Source organism: Micrasema longulum, unplaced genomic scaffold, assembly GCF_059751315.1.
Source record: "Micrasema longulum isolate JH-2025_06_02 unplaced genomic scaffold, ASM5975131v1 h1tg000040l, whole genome shotgun sequence".
In the NCBI taxonomy this organism is placed as follows: domain Eukaryota; kingdom Metazoa; phylum Arthropoda; class Insecta; order Trichoptera; family Brachycentridae; genus Micrasema; species Micrasema longulum.
Genome location: NW_028277247.1, coordinates 1,540,969 through 1,557,482, shown reverse-complemented (window position 1 = coordinate 1,557,482; position 16,514 = coordinate 1,540,969). Strand labels below are relative to the sequence as shown.

Here is a 16,514-nt window from a genome sequence, read left to right as displayed (position 1 = left end):
ACTAAATCTGCCAACTCTGCCAAGTATTTTTAGCTGTATCTATTTCTATGTATTATTGTATTGTATTTTTTATAAAATGCAATAATTTTAATAGCATGAACCGCACCGCGAAATAAAAAAACGTTTTTTTTTTTGTTCAATACTTACCTATTTACTTAAATACAAGGTAAGAATACTCATGTATTAATTTTGTATTTCCGAATGTCTTGCATTGGAATTTATTAGTGAAATTTAGAAAGCTAATTACGAGGGTTGTCCGAAATGTTTCCAACCTCAGCATGAAGATGGTAGCACTTGTCAATGAAAATTGGGAATGTGTTTGCACATGTGTTGAAAGGTACCTACCCATAAAAATTTCGGCCGTTCTGGACGCGCAGTTATTTTTTGACAGTCGTTTGAGTGAGTTTCTTTATAGAATTATGTGTATTTGTAAAAATGGGAAAAATCTTATGAGTCTTTGTAAAAATTTAAAAAATTAAGTATCGAACTGTTATTAAATATTTATTTTTGAAAGAAAATGAAACTTGGATTCACCACGCTGCTCCAGAAACAAAAAATCAGTCCAAACAGTGGACTGCGAAGGGGGAATCGGCCCCAAAAAAGGCAAAAACTGTTCCTTCGACTGGGAAAGTGATGGCGACTGTTTTCTGGGATAGTCATGGAGTTATCTTCGTCGATTACCTAAAAAAAAGAAAAACTAAGTCGGAGGCAAACTACGCATCATTAATTGATAAGTTGAAGACGGAAATCACTGAAAAATGCCCACGTTTGAAAAAGAAAAATAAATTGTTTCGCCAAAACAATGCACCTTCTCAGACCTCAGCGGTTGCTTGAACTGCTTGACCACCCTTCTTACTCACCAGATCTAGCCCCGAGTGACTTTTTTTATTCCCTAAGCTAAAAGTTGCACTCGGAGGACAGAGATTCTCATCTAATGAGGAGGCCATCACCTTCGTAAACAACTATTTTACAGGGAAAGACGCTAACTACTATTCGGATGGGTTGAAGAGATGGGAACATTATATGGGATAGAAAAATAAAAAAACAAATTTGAACGAAAATGATTTGATTCATTGTTAGGACGGAAACATTTCAGACAACCCTCGTATATAGAATCAATTATTTCAGAATCGAAGTACTTGAATTTCATTAATAGTAAAAATATATTAGAATCCTGAAAATTTTTAATAAAAAAAATAATGAATTTCCTTAAATTTCGTAAATAAAGTCTAGAATGAGGAAGTTCGAAAATTAGATATGATTAATGTTTTCTAACGAGTGGCAAACATCAGAGCATTTAATTGTATGGCGAAGTTTCACAAAAAGTATGAAAAAATTCATAAAAATGATTTTGATAAAAATTAGCTACTTTGAACGACGTCACTAGTTCTACAAAATCAACCAATGACAGAGTGGTAAGATACATTTACGGTTACCGGGAAGCCAATACACCAATCAGGATAACTCACCATAGAGAACTTGAGACGTCACAGGCAGAGTAATTTAAAAATCGCAAAACTTTAAAAAATCATAGCGCTGATACATATTTTTTTTTATTTTAAATTTGCTTAGTTTGGTAGTCTATTAAGAAATACACAAATACGTAAAAAAAAAAACACTGAATTTCCTGTAAGGGTTGTAGTGAGGATAATCACTAGAGCCCTTACAGGGCCCTGCAGTTTCAACAAACATCTTACTAGTATGTATCTTTCTGAAACTTCTAGGTGTAGGTTCTGCAGTGCAGATGAGGAAACACCTATACACATTCTATGTGAATATGATGCTTTACGTCATAAAATAAGCCTCATCCTCGCGGGATCGTAGGTTAAACCTTAGGATGTTAAGGAGATCGCCCCCTACCTAATAGCCCGATACTTTACGGATTTGGGTTTGGAAGAGGAGATTTAGCAAAATGAGAAGTCTCGCCTTTCACACAGTAGCCAAACTCCTTAAAGATCTGGGCTTGGAGGGCGAGACCTATTCACGGGGATCCGTCATAATAGACTTTCACAGGTCGCAATGACATCAGGAGCTTATATAGCACTGACCTCCGCCTCTAAGAAGAATAGAATAATTATTTCAATAAAATCTTCAAAAGCAATTTCAATTACTGTCAAAGATGAAGTTTTCAAAAACAATCATCTCTTTTTTCGTCATCATCATTGGCTCTACAGCTGGTGTAGGTCTTGGCCTCCTCCAACATTCATCGCCATCTCCCTGTATCCTGGCATGTACACTTCCCGTACCTGATGCCGATAGCATCCACATCCCGCCGCACTCCATGCAGCCATTGGAGTTTGGGTCTACGGACACTATGTCTATGTACCTTGGAGCTTTGCGTGAAGTATCTTATCGGGCACTTTCGCTGTGCTCATTCTCGCTACATGCCCTGCCCAGGGCAGCATCCCTATTTTAATCAATTGCACTATGTTGGGCGCTCATTCTTTGTTGAACCATATTCATTCCTTTTTTAAAGTACTAAATATTTGAAATCTAACAATGTTGGTCAAAAACCTATTTTTTTTTTTTAATATTCAAGATGAATATAGTAACAAATTGACATTATTTATTAACATGATAAGAAAATGGGAGTCAGTTTTAAAACAGAGATAGGAAAAAGACACAAGTAAAAACATCATTTCTTTATTTATCAGAGAAATTTTACGATAGTTATATATTTACATAATGCATGATCCATTGTTACATAGTAAAATATAAAGTAAAATGGATAATAGTTGTCCCTATAGATTAATTCTAATAATTTCCCATTTACAAAAACACACTCGTAATCAGAAAGACACTGATGAGGATGAGAAATAAAGTAAAGTACTCTTGCTCCGTGCCTTTTGTAGCACCTTTATAATTTAATATCCAGCCGCCCATATACAAAATCACAGATCTATTTTGTTAACATAACACTTCTCGAGGTAGCCAACTGAACGGAACACATAAAGAGACACGCGGAACAAAAATATCTATCTTGAATTTACAAGTGCAGCCATCGGTCATTATTATTTGGATGTCAATATTAAAACATAGATATTATTTTTGGTAAAAAGAACTTATACATATATTTCAATGGTCTTTGACCGACAAGAACAAACAATTTAAAACAAAGAAGTGCCGGCTGCGATGCCCACTTAATTCAATGACAAAAATATCCTAGCAAAATGGCAACTCGGATTAACAAAGCTTCCAGTGAATAATAACCATAGTCGCATACATATTTAACTTTTCATCTAGAATAATTATCAATAAACAACGAGTAAATAAAATCAACTCATACAAAATGAGACGAATAGGTTTTGATGTCAAAAAATAATATAGGAGCACAGTTACAGATATACACGAGAGTAAAGTATAAAGTGGGTACATAGAAGGCTATTATGGTGTAGTGAAGTTAAATTTAGTGTGCGATAGCCAGATACTGAGTTCTCTTTATTCTGATATGAAAGTATCAAAAATATTTTGTCTAGCCCAAAAAATTACAACAATATTGCGTTAAATCATTCTTAACATTCCACAAAGGTTATCCAATTTTTCGAAACTCGACCAGATGTGTTTTACAATTAATCATTATGACTACGATAACCAAATAGTAAGCTTGTGGATACCAAAAGTCGGCAAAATCCTTACAATACGACTAAATATAAAACATTGGTTAACAATTTACTAAAATTAAAATAGTTAAATTCACATAAAACGAGATGCATGTTTCATTGACGGTAAAACAATATTATTTGTATCCACATAACCGGCGATAAATATTTACAATTAGGACCAAAACGGGCCGACAGTCTTCAGTCCAAATAAAAAAAGTATTACTAATATTAAATGGCAAACATTGGCACGTTCAAAACAAGTGAAAGCGCAACAGTTCCCGGTGGAAAGGGAGAACAGAAGATCAGAGAAGGTTTCACTTGCCCTGAGGGCCAGCAGCAGAGGCCAGCTCTCTGCTCCTACCACTATATGTATGTTACATAGTATTATATTGCAGTCATTGTGTCACTTCACTACACACCACTTCTCTCTTCTAGTCTCCCGGATGCTCTGGACATGATCGGTTCACCTCGAACCATTGGTCTATACACCTGCAAACAGAAATGCGAATATTGAAACATGAACAGTGTCAGGATGACATTATTATAAATCTACATTTTTTAAACTATTTTTCATATAAAAATAAAGTGCAACTCTTCTTAGGGATGAACGCTATAAACAGCATATTGTTTCAATAAGCAAATTGCATCATATTATTGCACCCCACATACTACAAATATCAACTAAGTTTATTTGACAATTCCCCCATGGGAAAAAAAGAAACATAAATGTAATTTTACAATTTACAACCCTACAAATTTGAAACTACCAAAAATTACCAATGACGCCTAAGAAAGACCTGTTGTTTAATGACCGCTTTTACAACGAGTGAGTACCGTTTTTTGCATCGAACTATTGTCCATTAAGACAGTTTTGTATCGGCTAGTATGAATAAACGGATCATCAACAAGGACTCCCGTTTAACACCGGCCTGTTTTCACGGTTTGAAAAACGGTCATTGACAGAGGCCCTAATGGATTTTTTTAATCTAAATTAATTTTAACACCTTATAATAATTAGAAGCATTTGCAGGGGTTGAGAATCAAGATTTCCGTGAGCTGGATTGTCTAGGTCTAGAAAATACCAAACTTTAATTGTCTGTAAAAAGTAGGTTCGGAGAGTCTCTGATATGAATGAAAACATTTGTAAAAATAAGAAAGTGACTTAGAATGACGGTGACAACTTATCCTAACTTTAATTTGTAGTTTAAACGACGACAGAACATGACTGTCTCGACCCAGTTTCGGACTTATTGTCCTAGTGTGAACAGAAATTAGGACAGGACACTGAACTAAAACATTTTCCTAAGTAGACGGGCAGGCTATCTCCGAAGGACAATGGCTTACCCCCATCACCGTATTTGTTATTATGTATCCATTTTTACAGCGTTCCGTGTTCGAACGACGGTTTAATTGTTTTATTGTCCCACTGCCAAGTCCACCGTGGTCAAGGCTGTTCACGGAGCTGGGACAGGACAGTATTATACTGTCTATTGTATTGTCCTTGTGTGAACTTTGCTCCAAGCACAGGAATATTGTTAAATATGTACAAATGCATTCATTAACAATTGTGTATTTCCACATTCATCTTCCCTTCATCTGGAGTGATTGTTAATGAAGCAAATAAGTTTGTAACCAGTTGCCCACGATTCTAACTTATGTGCAAATATTTAGCAATATTATAATACAAAATGTGCAGAATATTAACTTATTTATTTAAACACTTTATATACATGTATTCTTAACATACATATGCATAAGGGCGGGCTAATTTCCTTAAGGCAATTGCTTCCTACCTACCCAAACATCCTACCACGTATTGTAGGTATATTTTCACTAAAAAACAAAACACTCATCATCATCATTCCCTTTCCGCACCTAATGGTGCACAGGGCACTGTATTGGTACACTAATTGCAGCGTATCGTGATCATTATTGTTACATCAAGGTAAGATGATCAGTCGTACGCTTCAGGTACCAGTCCAGGGACTATGAAATATTCTAGTGTGAAAACACCCTTTTCAATAAATATTTCATATCAACCATGTCGGGAATCGAACCCGAGACCTCTTGCATGGTAGGCAAATATGCTGACCAATATACCACGAAGTTCACATTTGCGCATATATATTTTCTTAAGAAATAAAAATTGACTAAATATCTACACTATAAGTTAAAGAGGGAAGGAAAAACTCGAATATTCATTTCATAAGTCATTTGAATGTAAATAAAGAAGGGCGTCTCTGAGATTAGTGGTAGATTATTCCACAATCCAGCAGCTACTACTCTGAAAGAGGAGGCAAAAAAATTAGAGTGATGAATGGGTATTGAAAGGATTCTCTCGTTACTAGAACGAAGAAATAGCCCACGCTGTGATACAATTATGCTGGTTGAAAGAGCTCCCTCAGATAAACAGGCAAAGTGGGATTATTTAAAATACTGTGAATGAGTGATAGAATGTGAACGTTTCTATGCCTGATAATGAGTCAGTGTAGTTGCGTGCGATATTCGGTTACGTGGTCGAATTTACGAAGATTAAAGATATAACGTATACAAACATTCTGCAATCGTTCCAACTTATCAAGCAATCCAGAGTTAGCATCTGGATAACATACATCTGCATAATCAAGGAGTGGAAGAAGTAAGCACTGGATTAATGTTTGCTTAACATTAATTGGCATGAAATTCTGCAATATTTTAAGTAAGTGTAAACTGCTATAAAGTTTACGACTAACTTCACTAACCTGATTGAAGTCATGAATGAAATTTCTGCGCCATTTATTTTGAAAAGTGTGGGAAAATCCACTTTTGAATAGCAACAAGTACAGTTTGAGTTTTTGTTGGATTTATGAGGAGTCCATTATTTTAAACTTGTGAGTCAGATTACAATTGATTTGTTTGTAGGCTGTTCGTTCAATAACTTTGGAAAAGATAGGCAAAATGGAAATGGGTCTATAATCTTTTTAGGATGCTGGGGAGCCATTTTTACGAAGTGGAATGATGAAAGCAGATTTCATTGGATTGGAAAGTAACGATTTGAGGGAAAAAATAATGATATGAGTAAAAATGGATTAACTTACCCTTTGTGATAAATGCAGAGGCATGGCAAGCGAGCAATGGTGTCCCCAGCACAAAGCTCTTCGAGACATATTACACACTCGCCTTTAGAATCGCTCAAAATGTCCTCTGAAACATAAAAACAATATTATTACATTAAAAAATATATATATTTGAAGCAATAACTTTGTGGTTATTCAAATAAAAATAAAAACACTGTTTTTAACACTATATTATCAAGGTATAATTTACAACTAAAAACCATCATAATTTATAATAAATAAAAAAATCCGATTTTATTAACAGCGTCCACCTAAATTTAATACATGATGTAATAAATCACTTCTTATTCAGTCTTTATGTCAAGTGTTACTTGGTATTTGTGGAGGTATGGAGGAGTGAGGGGTGAGAGTGTAGTAGTTCAGAAAGCTGTCAATAATTAAATTAATAAGGTAAATGGTTAAAAAAGATTTTTTTTATGTTTTCATTATGACACAGAAGGAGAAAGGGCCAAAAAGCCGCCCCATCACATAAGTAAGCAAGTAAGGCTAAAAAATAAATCACATTTTAAATTCCTGTGATCTTACTAGGAATTGAACGCAGAACTCTTATGTAGTAAGACAGAGTCTTGGCCATGCACTATAGGCATCATAGTTTGATTTCATTAAATAATAACAATATAAGATGTTTTGTTTGCTATAAAGAATGAGTGTCATTGCAAAAAAAACGTCCTAGGGGTGCTATTCTGAACAACTCTCGCGGCACGAGAAAACAGTTTTTCTTGTGTATTTTGTATGTAAATACACGAGATAATACGGCCGCGAGAGCGTTTCGAATACCAGCCCTGAGCTGGTATTCTGAACGGAATTGGGCGCGAAGAGATCGTTCTGTTAGCGTGTATTTGGAATGTAAATTACGCATTAAAAAGGCATTTTCTACGCGCGCTTTTGCGTTGAGAATACCACCCCAAGATCACTATTGATTGCCGAAAAAGTTAATATCACATATTTATTTAAAAGGTGTTTTTTGACTACAATATTTGAAGGTAGTTTGACTAGCCATCTACACTGTAGATAGCGAGTAAAACTGATCATTGATAATCTTGCTTTTATGTAATAAAGTCTATCAGTGCAAAAGTACCGCCAGGGCCCCGATTACAACGGTAAATTAACAGAGTTATTTCCAATTGAAAATTAAAGTAAAATCGAATTTTCTGAATGAAAATTTGTGTATTTTTGTGATTTTAAAATTTACATTTGAAGCGCTAACTTTGCGATTCTATTACCTCCACAATGTTTAGATTGAATATTTAGTAGACACTGTTAGAATGAAAAAAATAGCATGATATTCATTACTAAATTTTACCTTGATAAGGAAACTTATGTAGCTTTGAAACCGGTCGGTAATAAAACAAAAAATAATGGTTAAAAACAAAGTGGTTTTATTTTAACTTATAGTTAAGTGTCTTTCTACTTTCCTTTATAATAATTTTCTATGTATAAATATGTCCTTAAAAATGCCTATTTGGCGTATATATAAATAAATAAAACATATTCAATTACATGTAACCGGCGGAGATACTTAAAATTTTTGGTCAACTTTTGTGTTTTTTTTTCATAAATAAAATAAATATAAAACAACTTTGTTTTTACCCATTTTTTTTTCTTCCGACCGGTTTTAAAGCTACACAAGCTTCTTTATCAGGGTATACTAAACTAATGAATTCTACCCTATTTTATTTTTATAGTGATAACTAAATATTACATTATTGATACACATGGAGCTAATAAGTCAAGTCATGTTGTTCTTTTAATGACAGGAAGTGTGAAGTGAGATGGATACGATCTTTAAAACTAATCAATGTTATATTTAGTTATCACTGTAAAAATAAAATAGGATAGAATTCATTAGTTAAAGTATACCTCGATAAAGAAGTTTCTTTAGCTTTAAAACAGGTCCGTAGAAAAAATAACAAATTCATTTGAAAATGTCCTAACAAGACGAAACGCGTCACAATATACGCTATTGTATACATTTTTTAATAAAGTAAAATTAAAATCCAATAAACGTGTTTTATTTTGGATACATTACAAATTTAATGTGGAATTCTACCAATTGTCTGCAAACACAATAAATAAAAAAATGTGCCAATTAATTTAAGTTTAATTAATTAGTTGTGATAATTTCGACAACAGACAAATTACATGTAAATTTAGGCAGCGATATTTTACAAACAAATCATTCGCCCATTCAGACTACATAAACTTGGCAAGGAATTAAGCTCTATTAATACATTTTCCTGTACAATACCAAAATAAAAAAAAAGGCCTTTACAAAGGTATAATAATGAATTTATTGGGTCATTTAACCATTATGTGGTCGAGTCCCATTTTTGTTTTATTTATATATTTTAACATAAAACCGCCTGGTTTCACCGCCGTCTTCAGACATCCGTTATGAAAACATGACAACTATTTTTAAAAAAAAGAAAAACGAACCGACATAGATTTTTTTTGCCATACGCTTTATTACGGTTGAGTTTTGGGGTAGGAAAAACGGGAATACGAGACCACGATTTTGTCGATTTAGTCAGGCGTAATCAGTCCGACGGCGACGTGCAGTTGACTTTTTAGCACAGTATTCGGGGCAATTATTGACCGGCTTGTACGAATATATCCCAAAGAAATATACTAAATTCAATATGATCGCTTCAATTGATAAATTTTCCGATTTCTGTGGGAAAAAAACAAATTTTAAGCAATAACTCACCATTGTATGAAAGTCTAGGTTTGGTTAGGCACATCACGAGATGGCATTCTATGTCGTCTGGAAGGACAAACTTGCTGCACACCGGACATTTTATTCCTGAAACAAAATTATCAAATTAGACATAAAACGATAAAGTATAAAAAAAACCCAGCGAATATGAGGAGGAATTTTTGTACCAAAGGATGCCAATAACAGCTGCGAATTACATCAACAATCAGGGAAAATTAATTACTGTGATTTTAACAGAATGAAAAACAGGGTCCCGATTAGAAAGGAAAGTTAACAGAGTAATCTTCAATGGTCTATTAAGTAAAAGTATTATGAACGCTATCATAATCACAATGAAATACTCGTATTTTTATATATTATCTAAGTCGTATTTATAGCATTTTAGCCGGGGTATTCCTGGTATCCCCCTCAGGAACTGGCGTTTTTTACGTTCAGGCTCGGAGAGGTTAAACATTGCGCGTTACGTAGATGTTTTCGGCGCTATGAGAAAAGAAAGAAATATATATGCCATGTTGTCACGTGGTTTAATTTGTTCGCCTTTTTGACGTTTGCAAAGTCACATTCCACCTTAGAGTATAATATACTCTAAGCATTCCACAGTGTAACAATGTGTAAAAAATAATATTCCATTTTTGAGATTTGGAATAAAAAAACAGTGGTTATATTTCACTCGTTAAAACGCGGGTGAAATTACGCATTAATAGAAGCACGATAGTTAAACCAAATTCGTTAATAAATTAAACTGTAGTAAAACTCAACTTTCGTTATAGAAGTACTTGTTTGTGATTAAATTTCAAAACTAAAAATTGTCAATATTAAAAAAATATTGAATTTAAGTAGGTACTTGTTTATGGTTGAATTTCAAAACATAAAATAAATATTTTTTCAAATATGGCATTCTTTTTGCAAACGTCCAACTCCGGTCGTCTCACCAACAAAGGGGTGTACTTATGAAGGAATACGATTTTTAAAAATGTTATTTTAAAAAGAAATTTTTAAAATTATTTTAGTGTTACCAAAAATCCAATAAAAATAAATAAATGGGTAGAAATTAAGAAGAATTTAAGAAAAGAATCTGATTGAGATCCACAAAAAACAAATGCTGTTTGTAAACATTCAAAAACAAACTTTTTTTACACACAAAAAAACAATATCTTTCCATTTTTTTTCAAGTGCATTCTACTCGAATGCAACCCTGGTAAATCAATTAATAAAACATTTATGCTCCTAACTTATTTTTTACTATCTACTAACACGCTCAGCGCAAAGATCTATATTTCTCTGAAAACCGCACGTAAATTGGTTAAGCCGTTTAGGAGGAGTACGGTGACATCACACGTACAGAGGAATTATATATGTAAAGATTATAATATAATTTATTTCGTGTGTCAAGTTGGCTCCGATGTACGATGCGTGACATTTATACATTAATTTATTTTATTATTATTTCTATCCAAGATGTGAAAGTGAAAGCCAAGGTCGTGCCAGATAATATAATATATTAAATAAAACGTAATACTTCCAAACTTGTTTAGAAACAATTGGGGTTGTTGTAACAATAAATTTCTTATTACATTCGTTGCGCTCAATATCATTTCTGTTCAGAAATAATTTGATAAAAAATATTTCAAGAAGATACAACCAATTACAAAAGAAGCGATCGCATTCATTTTATAAAACTATAATTATAAGCGTAGTCAACATAGTAATGAGTTATGTAGTGTCATTTTTGTGAAAAATCACCTTAAGGGCGCTTTACAATACTACACCTTAATTTAATTTCTAACACTACAACTTTCTGATTTTAAAATTGAGGGTATGATAAACGAAGGAAGTGGCATTTCAGTTGAGATCTGATCTGACTGCGATGATGCGCAGTAGTAAAGGCAATGATACGGGAAATTGTATATAAAAAACATTCTCGTATGTTTTCTCTGCGCGTACGCACTAACAATTAGACCATCAAATTGCACGGCGAAGTTTCTGAAAATACATTAAAAAATATTAGAGTAAAAACAAACTAATTTGAAGGACGTCACTAGTTCTTCCGAATCAACCAATGATAGTGTTGTGCTAGATTTCCGGTTAACGGGAAGCCAATTCGCCAATCAGCAGAACTCACAGAAGATAATTTGTGACGTCACAGGCGGAGTAATTGCAAAATTGCAAAAATTAAAAAAACCATAGCGCTGATAATACGATACATAAAAATAGTTTTTAAAAAATTGGGTGAGTTTCATTATCTATTGAAAAACCATTTATAATATTAAAAAAACACCAAAATTCCTCGTTGGTTCCAGCGGCATAAGTACTATATTATCTGAACCTAGTTTTTGGGCAACCCTGGAGTACGACAAATTTGCATCTGCCTGAATCAAATGCTGACCTAAGAGTAGATTTTCTTTGACATGTATTTTCCCCAATACAGAGGTCCGATTGTCCGATAATATTATGTCAAGGTAGGCACATAATTTACATTATGACTGATTATTTAAACAAAACTCACAATGCACGGTATCTTATACGTTTCTCGTACGAGGTGTATTACGAACCAAATCAACGTGTTATACCTAGATTTCAACATCAACTTAATGACTTCACAAAAATCAACACAAAGAAAAATGGTGATTAAAGTGATCACTTAGGTTCGGTTATTTGATCATTACTAATAGTTGAAAATACCAACTATGATTATGATAATGATATTGAATACCAACTATAATTATGATAAAGATATTGAATACCAACTATGATTATGATAATGATATTGAAAACTAACTATGATTATGATAAAGATATTAAATACTAACTATGATTATAATAAAGATATTGAATACTAACTATGATTATGATAATGATATTGAATACTAACTATGATTATGATGGTGATATTTAATACTAACTAGGTATATTTATATTTTTAAGTACATGTTTGGTAAATGCGTAAAATTACGCACAGTGTTTTGAGGTAATTTGAAAAAAATACCCCCGGAGGAATAAAGTGTTGTCACTATTCCGCCAAATTCTCTACATAAATTTGGTGTTGGGAAAATTATTCCCATCTCAAGGGAAGAAAGTTTTCGACAAGTGTTCTTAGTTGGGCCCGTTGGGGCTCATATTCGGGGCTGTGGTTACCAAGAATATGTCATAACCAGCAGTACCATATTTTCTAATAATATCAGGCGTAGGCAGCTATTAAATATACTTATTTTGTATTATTTAGAAATCGAACAATGTTACGCGTAAGAATAAGTATATGGTATGTGCCTCCTGGCCTGCAGTGGTGCAAACAAATGAATATATTTATTTTTATAAAAACAAGGCCAGTTATTTAATTACAGTATACATTTTTTTAAAAGAAAAATAAATATTTGCGTTCTTATGATTTACCCAAATATTTAATCTTGAGTGCCATTTTCAACGAGTTGTAAATTATTAACTGTTAGAAAATAGGAATCAAGTTGGGGTAGAGTGGGATTCGAACCAGGGACCTTTGAGCCGTAAGTCCGAGACACTAGCCACGGGACCACAACCCGATTCATACTTATATATTTAACAAATTAAAACAGGGATGGATAACATTTTAGAGAATGGAAAATGGAACTTAAAACAGCCAATGACAGGTCATAAGCCCTATAAATGTCTGGACTTCCATATTCCCTTAGCTAAAATGTTCTCCATCCCTGTTGTAATTTGTTAATCTTAATGACTCCCTAGGGGGTAAAATCCAGTCTTTTGTCTAAAATCATTATTCCATTTCCGCACCGAATGGTGCATAGGGCACTGGATTGGTACACCAATCGCAGCGTATCTTGATCAATTTTGTTACATGAAGGTAAGGTGAACAGTCTTACATTTCAGATACCAGTCACGGGACTATGAAATATTCTAGTGTGAAAACAAATAAACATTTCATATCAACCATGCCGGGAATCGAATCCGAGACCTCTTGCATAGTAGGCAAACGCACTGACCATAACACCACGAGGCCGACAATGTCTACAAACATTTGGACAAACTCAAAATGTTTTACCAATGTATTTGTTTAATTACATAATATTTTCGTTTGTCTAAATATCAATATAAAAATAGAATAATTCAAAGAAATGTTATTCGTGGTTCGTGGTACTGTCGCAAACTCACGGATCAGAGGTCCGAGTAAAATGACCTTAAAATTGAAATATTTGGGATATCGTCGTTCGGCATGCAACACCGCGAATTCGAAATTTTATTTAAAAGTGACCTTTTGATACCATTCGATTCGTTATCCTTTTCTCCACAAATGTGCATACCCAGAATGTCCGAAATTTGTATAAATCGTCATTTTTAAGGGCAAAATGTAACACCGCGTATGTTGTCTGCACTGCAACACCGCGAATGTTTCATGGCGGCCATAGTGTATTATTAACAGCGCACCGAACGTATGCATCGCTGCTTAAGGTGAGCATTTTTTTCATTTAAAATTGTGTTTAGGTCTCCAATTATTAAAAATACATACATAAACAGTTATTAAAAATAAATAGTAATTATGATGAGATGGAATATGCTGAATATCATTTTAACGAGCTTTTAAGAAAGAAGAATTACTTGTATAACACGCGGTGGATACGTGGTTTTGATATATATAAATATAAGATTGAGTATAAAATTATTTTGCAAGATTCCCCTAAAAAAGAGATAAAAATAGGTCCAACGTGCAATCTTTCCGCGTGCAAAAAAGTCTCCACAAAGCACTGCCAAAAATTCGATAAAGCAACAAGAAAGGCAATCTTTCAAAATCTCATATTTGATAACAAGAAATATTGATGAAGATCGCCAAAATGTAGAACCAAATACGTCTGAAGATGAAAAAAATTATGTTAAGTCCACCAAAATAGTCGAAAAGGTAAGAGATTTTTTAGATCAGTTGCCAAAAATACTATCCCATTACAGTAGAAAGTCGACCAATCAATTATATTTAGAACCAATTATTATTTATTATTCTAAAAAAGACAATATTATTTATCAGTCTATAAAGCCAAGTCGCGGTGTTGGCCTTAATGTAACAGACATTAGAGTTTTGTTTTACCAGCCTAATGAAATAATTCGATTTGAAACTAGTTTTAATGACGACTTTACAGATTTGCCTCATCACCCAAAAAACCTCCCTTTACCAACATTTTTCCCTTCTATGTTCAAGGAGCCATGGAAAATCAAAAAAACAAAATATCGACACCTTCAGGAGTTGAAAAAGTTTTTGCCTGCTGATTGCCAGCCATTTCATGATCAAATACTACACTAAATTTTAATGTATAATATATAGTATTATACAATATTATTTACGTAAGTATAAAAATTATAATTTAAAGTAGTGCTTACATAAATAATATTTACGGAAGTAGTATTATGTGCACAATGTGACTTTATAAAATATAAATAATTTTCAAAGCTTTCTGTTTTTATTATCTTTAAATCCTTGGAACCAATCATAGTTTTAAAGGGAAAATAATTTGTTTCTTTATGGTTGACCTAATATTATTTACATGCAAAAAATGTGCAAATCCGCGAATGTGCAAATATTTGGCTTAAAAAAAATTAAATAACCGCGAATGTGAACGTAACAATTACAATACCCGAATAAAAATGATTTCTGAATTTAAAACCAATTAAATAAACAAAAAGGTATTTTAAAAAAATAAAAAAAGTAATATTTCATTCATTACTTATGTAAATAACAACTTTGTTCGCTCTCCTGAACATTTTGTTTCATGTCGCTTACGAGGTGTTGCATGCCAAACGACGATATCATAGAACGCATAAAAAAGCGGTTGATGGAAGCCCTGGTATTCTCCGTTTTCTTATATGGGGCTGAAACGTGGACAATGCGTGCCTACGAGAGGAAGAGGATCGATGCATTCGGGATGTGGTGTTGGAGAAGGCTGCTGCGAGTGCCGTGGACATCCAGAAGGACGAATGCATCGATACTGGAAGAGCTCCATATTACAACTCGTCTATCAGTGGTGTGTTTGAGAAGGATACTGTCTTTCTTTGGACATATTGCTAGACGTGAGCCAGACAATCTAGAAAAAGCAATAATGTCTGGCCGAGTTGAAGGTAGGAGAAGCCGGGGTAGAATCCCATATAGATGGACTGACCAAATAAAGGTGGCTACGGGGCTAAAATTTGATGAGTCAGTACTCCGGGCTGTGGACAGACTGGAGTGGAACAGACCAATCAGAAATGTTCATGGTGATCACGATCCTCAGCATTGAGGGACCGATTTGGAAGAAGAAGAACGCAAATATTTCTATTAAAATAGATTACGTACGATTTTCATCGGACTGAAAAATAAATAAAAGCACTGTCACAATTAAATTCTACACAATCATCAACTGTGTGGCAATAAGAGTGATGAGTTTGCCGAGATAAATCAAACAACCGTATTTCTGTATTAAAATACGCATTAATGCGCATTACGCTCTTAATAAAAACTTAATTAAACAAACTCGCTCATAAATCTGGGTGCCTCGCACCGTGAATGGAGAAATTAAAATTTCATATAGAACATTCGGCGCTCATTTGCATTCGGTTCGCGAAGGAAAAGCCTACGGAAACGGATTAAATTACGGGCCAGAGAGAGAGGGGAGAGAAAAAATTAAAATGTTGCCAAATGGGAACGTTGAATTACCATAGTGCCTACCGGCGGCGAGAGGCTAGCAGAGTTGCATCACGCGGTCAGCCGAGCGGCACCGGTAGCTGTATCTGGTAGCCAGTGTTACCGGACAGTTACCCAACTAATTCCTTCACAATATACGTCTTCCCGCAGCCATTAACTACATAAACTTGCCAACAATGTAAACAGTCGGACGCTTCTCGGAAATCGCGAAGAAAGTCTATTTAAAATATTTAAGGTTCATACAGTAATAAAATAAATTATATAATAAAAATTTATAAAAAAGACAAGAATTTAAGATGAATAAGTCACTCAGATACCAACATAATATTGAAATTCCTAAATTCCACACAAGTCATGGTCAAAATAGCTTTGTCTTCAAAGGTGTAAAAAATTATAATAATCTTCCCAATGAACTAAAAACTATT

At 33.7% G+C, this 16,514-nt stretch overlaps 1 protein-coding gene across 6 annotated transcripts in view; it reads right to left on the bottom strand.

Moving 5' to 3' along the window:
* Positions 1-2,627: 2,627 nt before the first annotated feature.
* Positions 2,628-16,514, bottom strand: part of LOC148285365 (E3 ubiquitin-protein ligase znrf2) — a 237,608-nt gene continuing 223,721 nt past the window's right edge. For all 6 annotated transcript variants that reach the window (XM_088226932.1, XM_088226939.1, XM_088226948.1 and 3 more), the window contains 3 exons: positions 9,426-9,521; positions 6,680-6,785; positions 2,628-4,091 (listed from right to left, as the gene is read on the bottom strand). In XM_088226932.1, the coding sequence (XP_088083058.1) occupies positions 4,034-4,091; positions 6,680-6,785; positions 9,426-9,521 (260 nt within the window). In that variant the 3' untranslated portion in view covers positions 2,628-4,033. The remainder of the gene's footprint in view (positions 4,092-6,679; positions 6,786-9,425; positions 9,522-16,514) is intronic.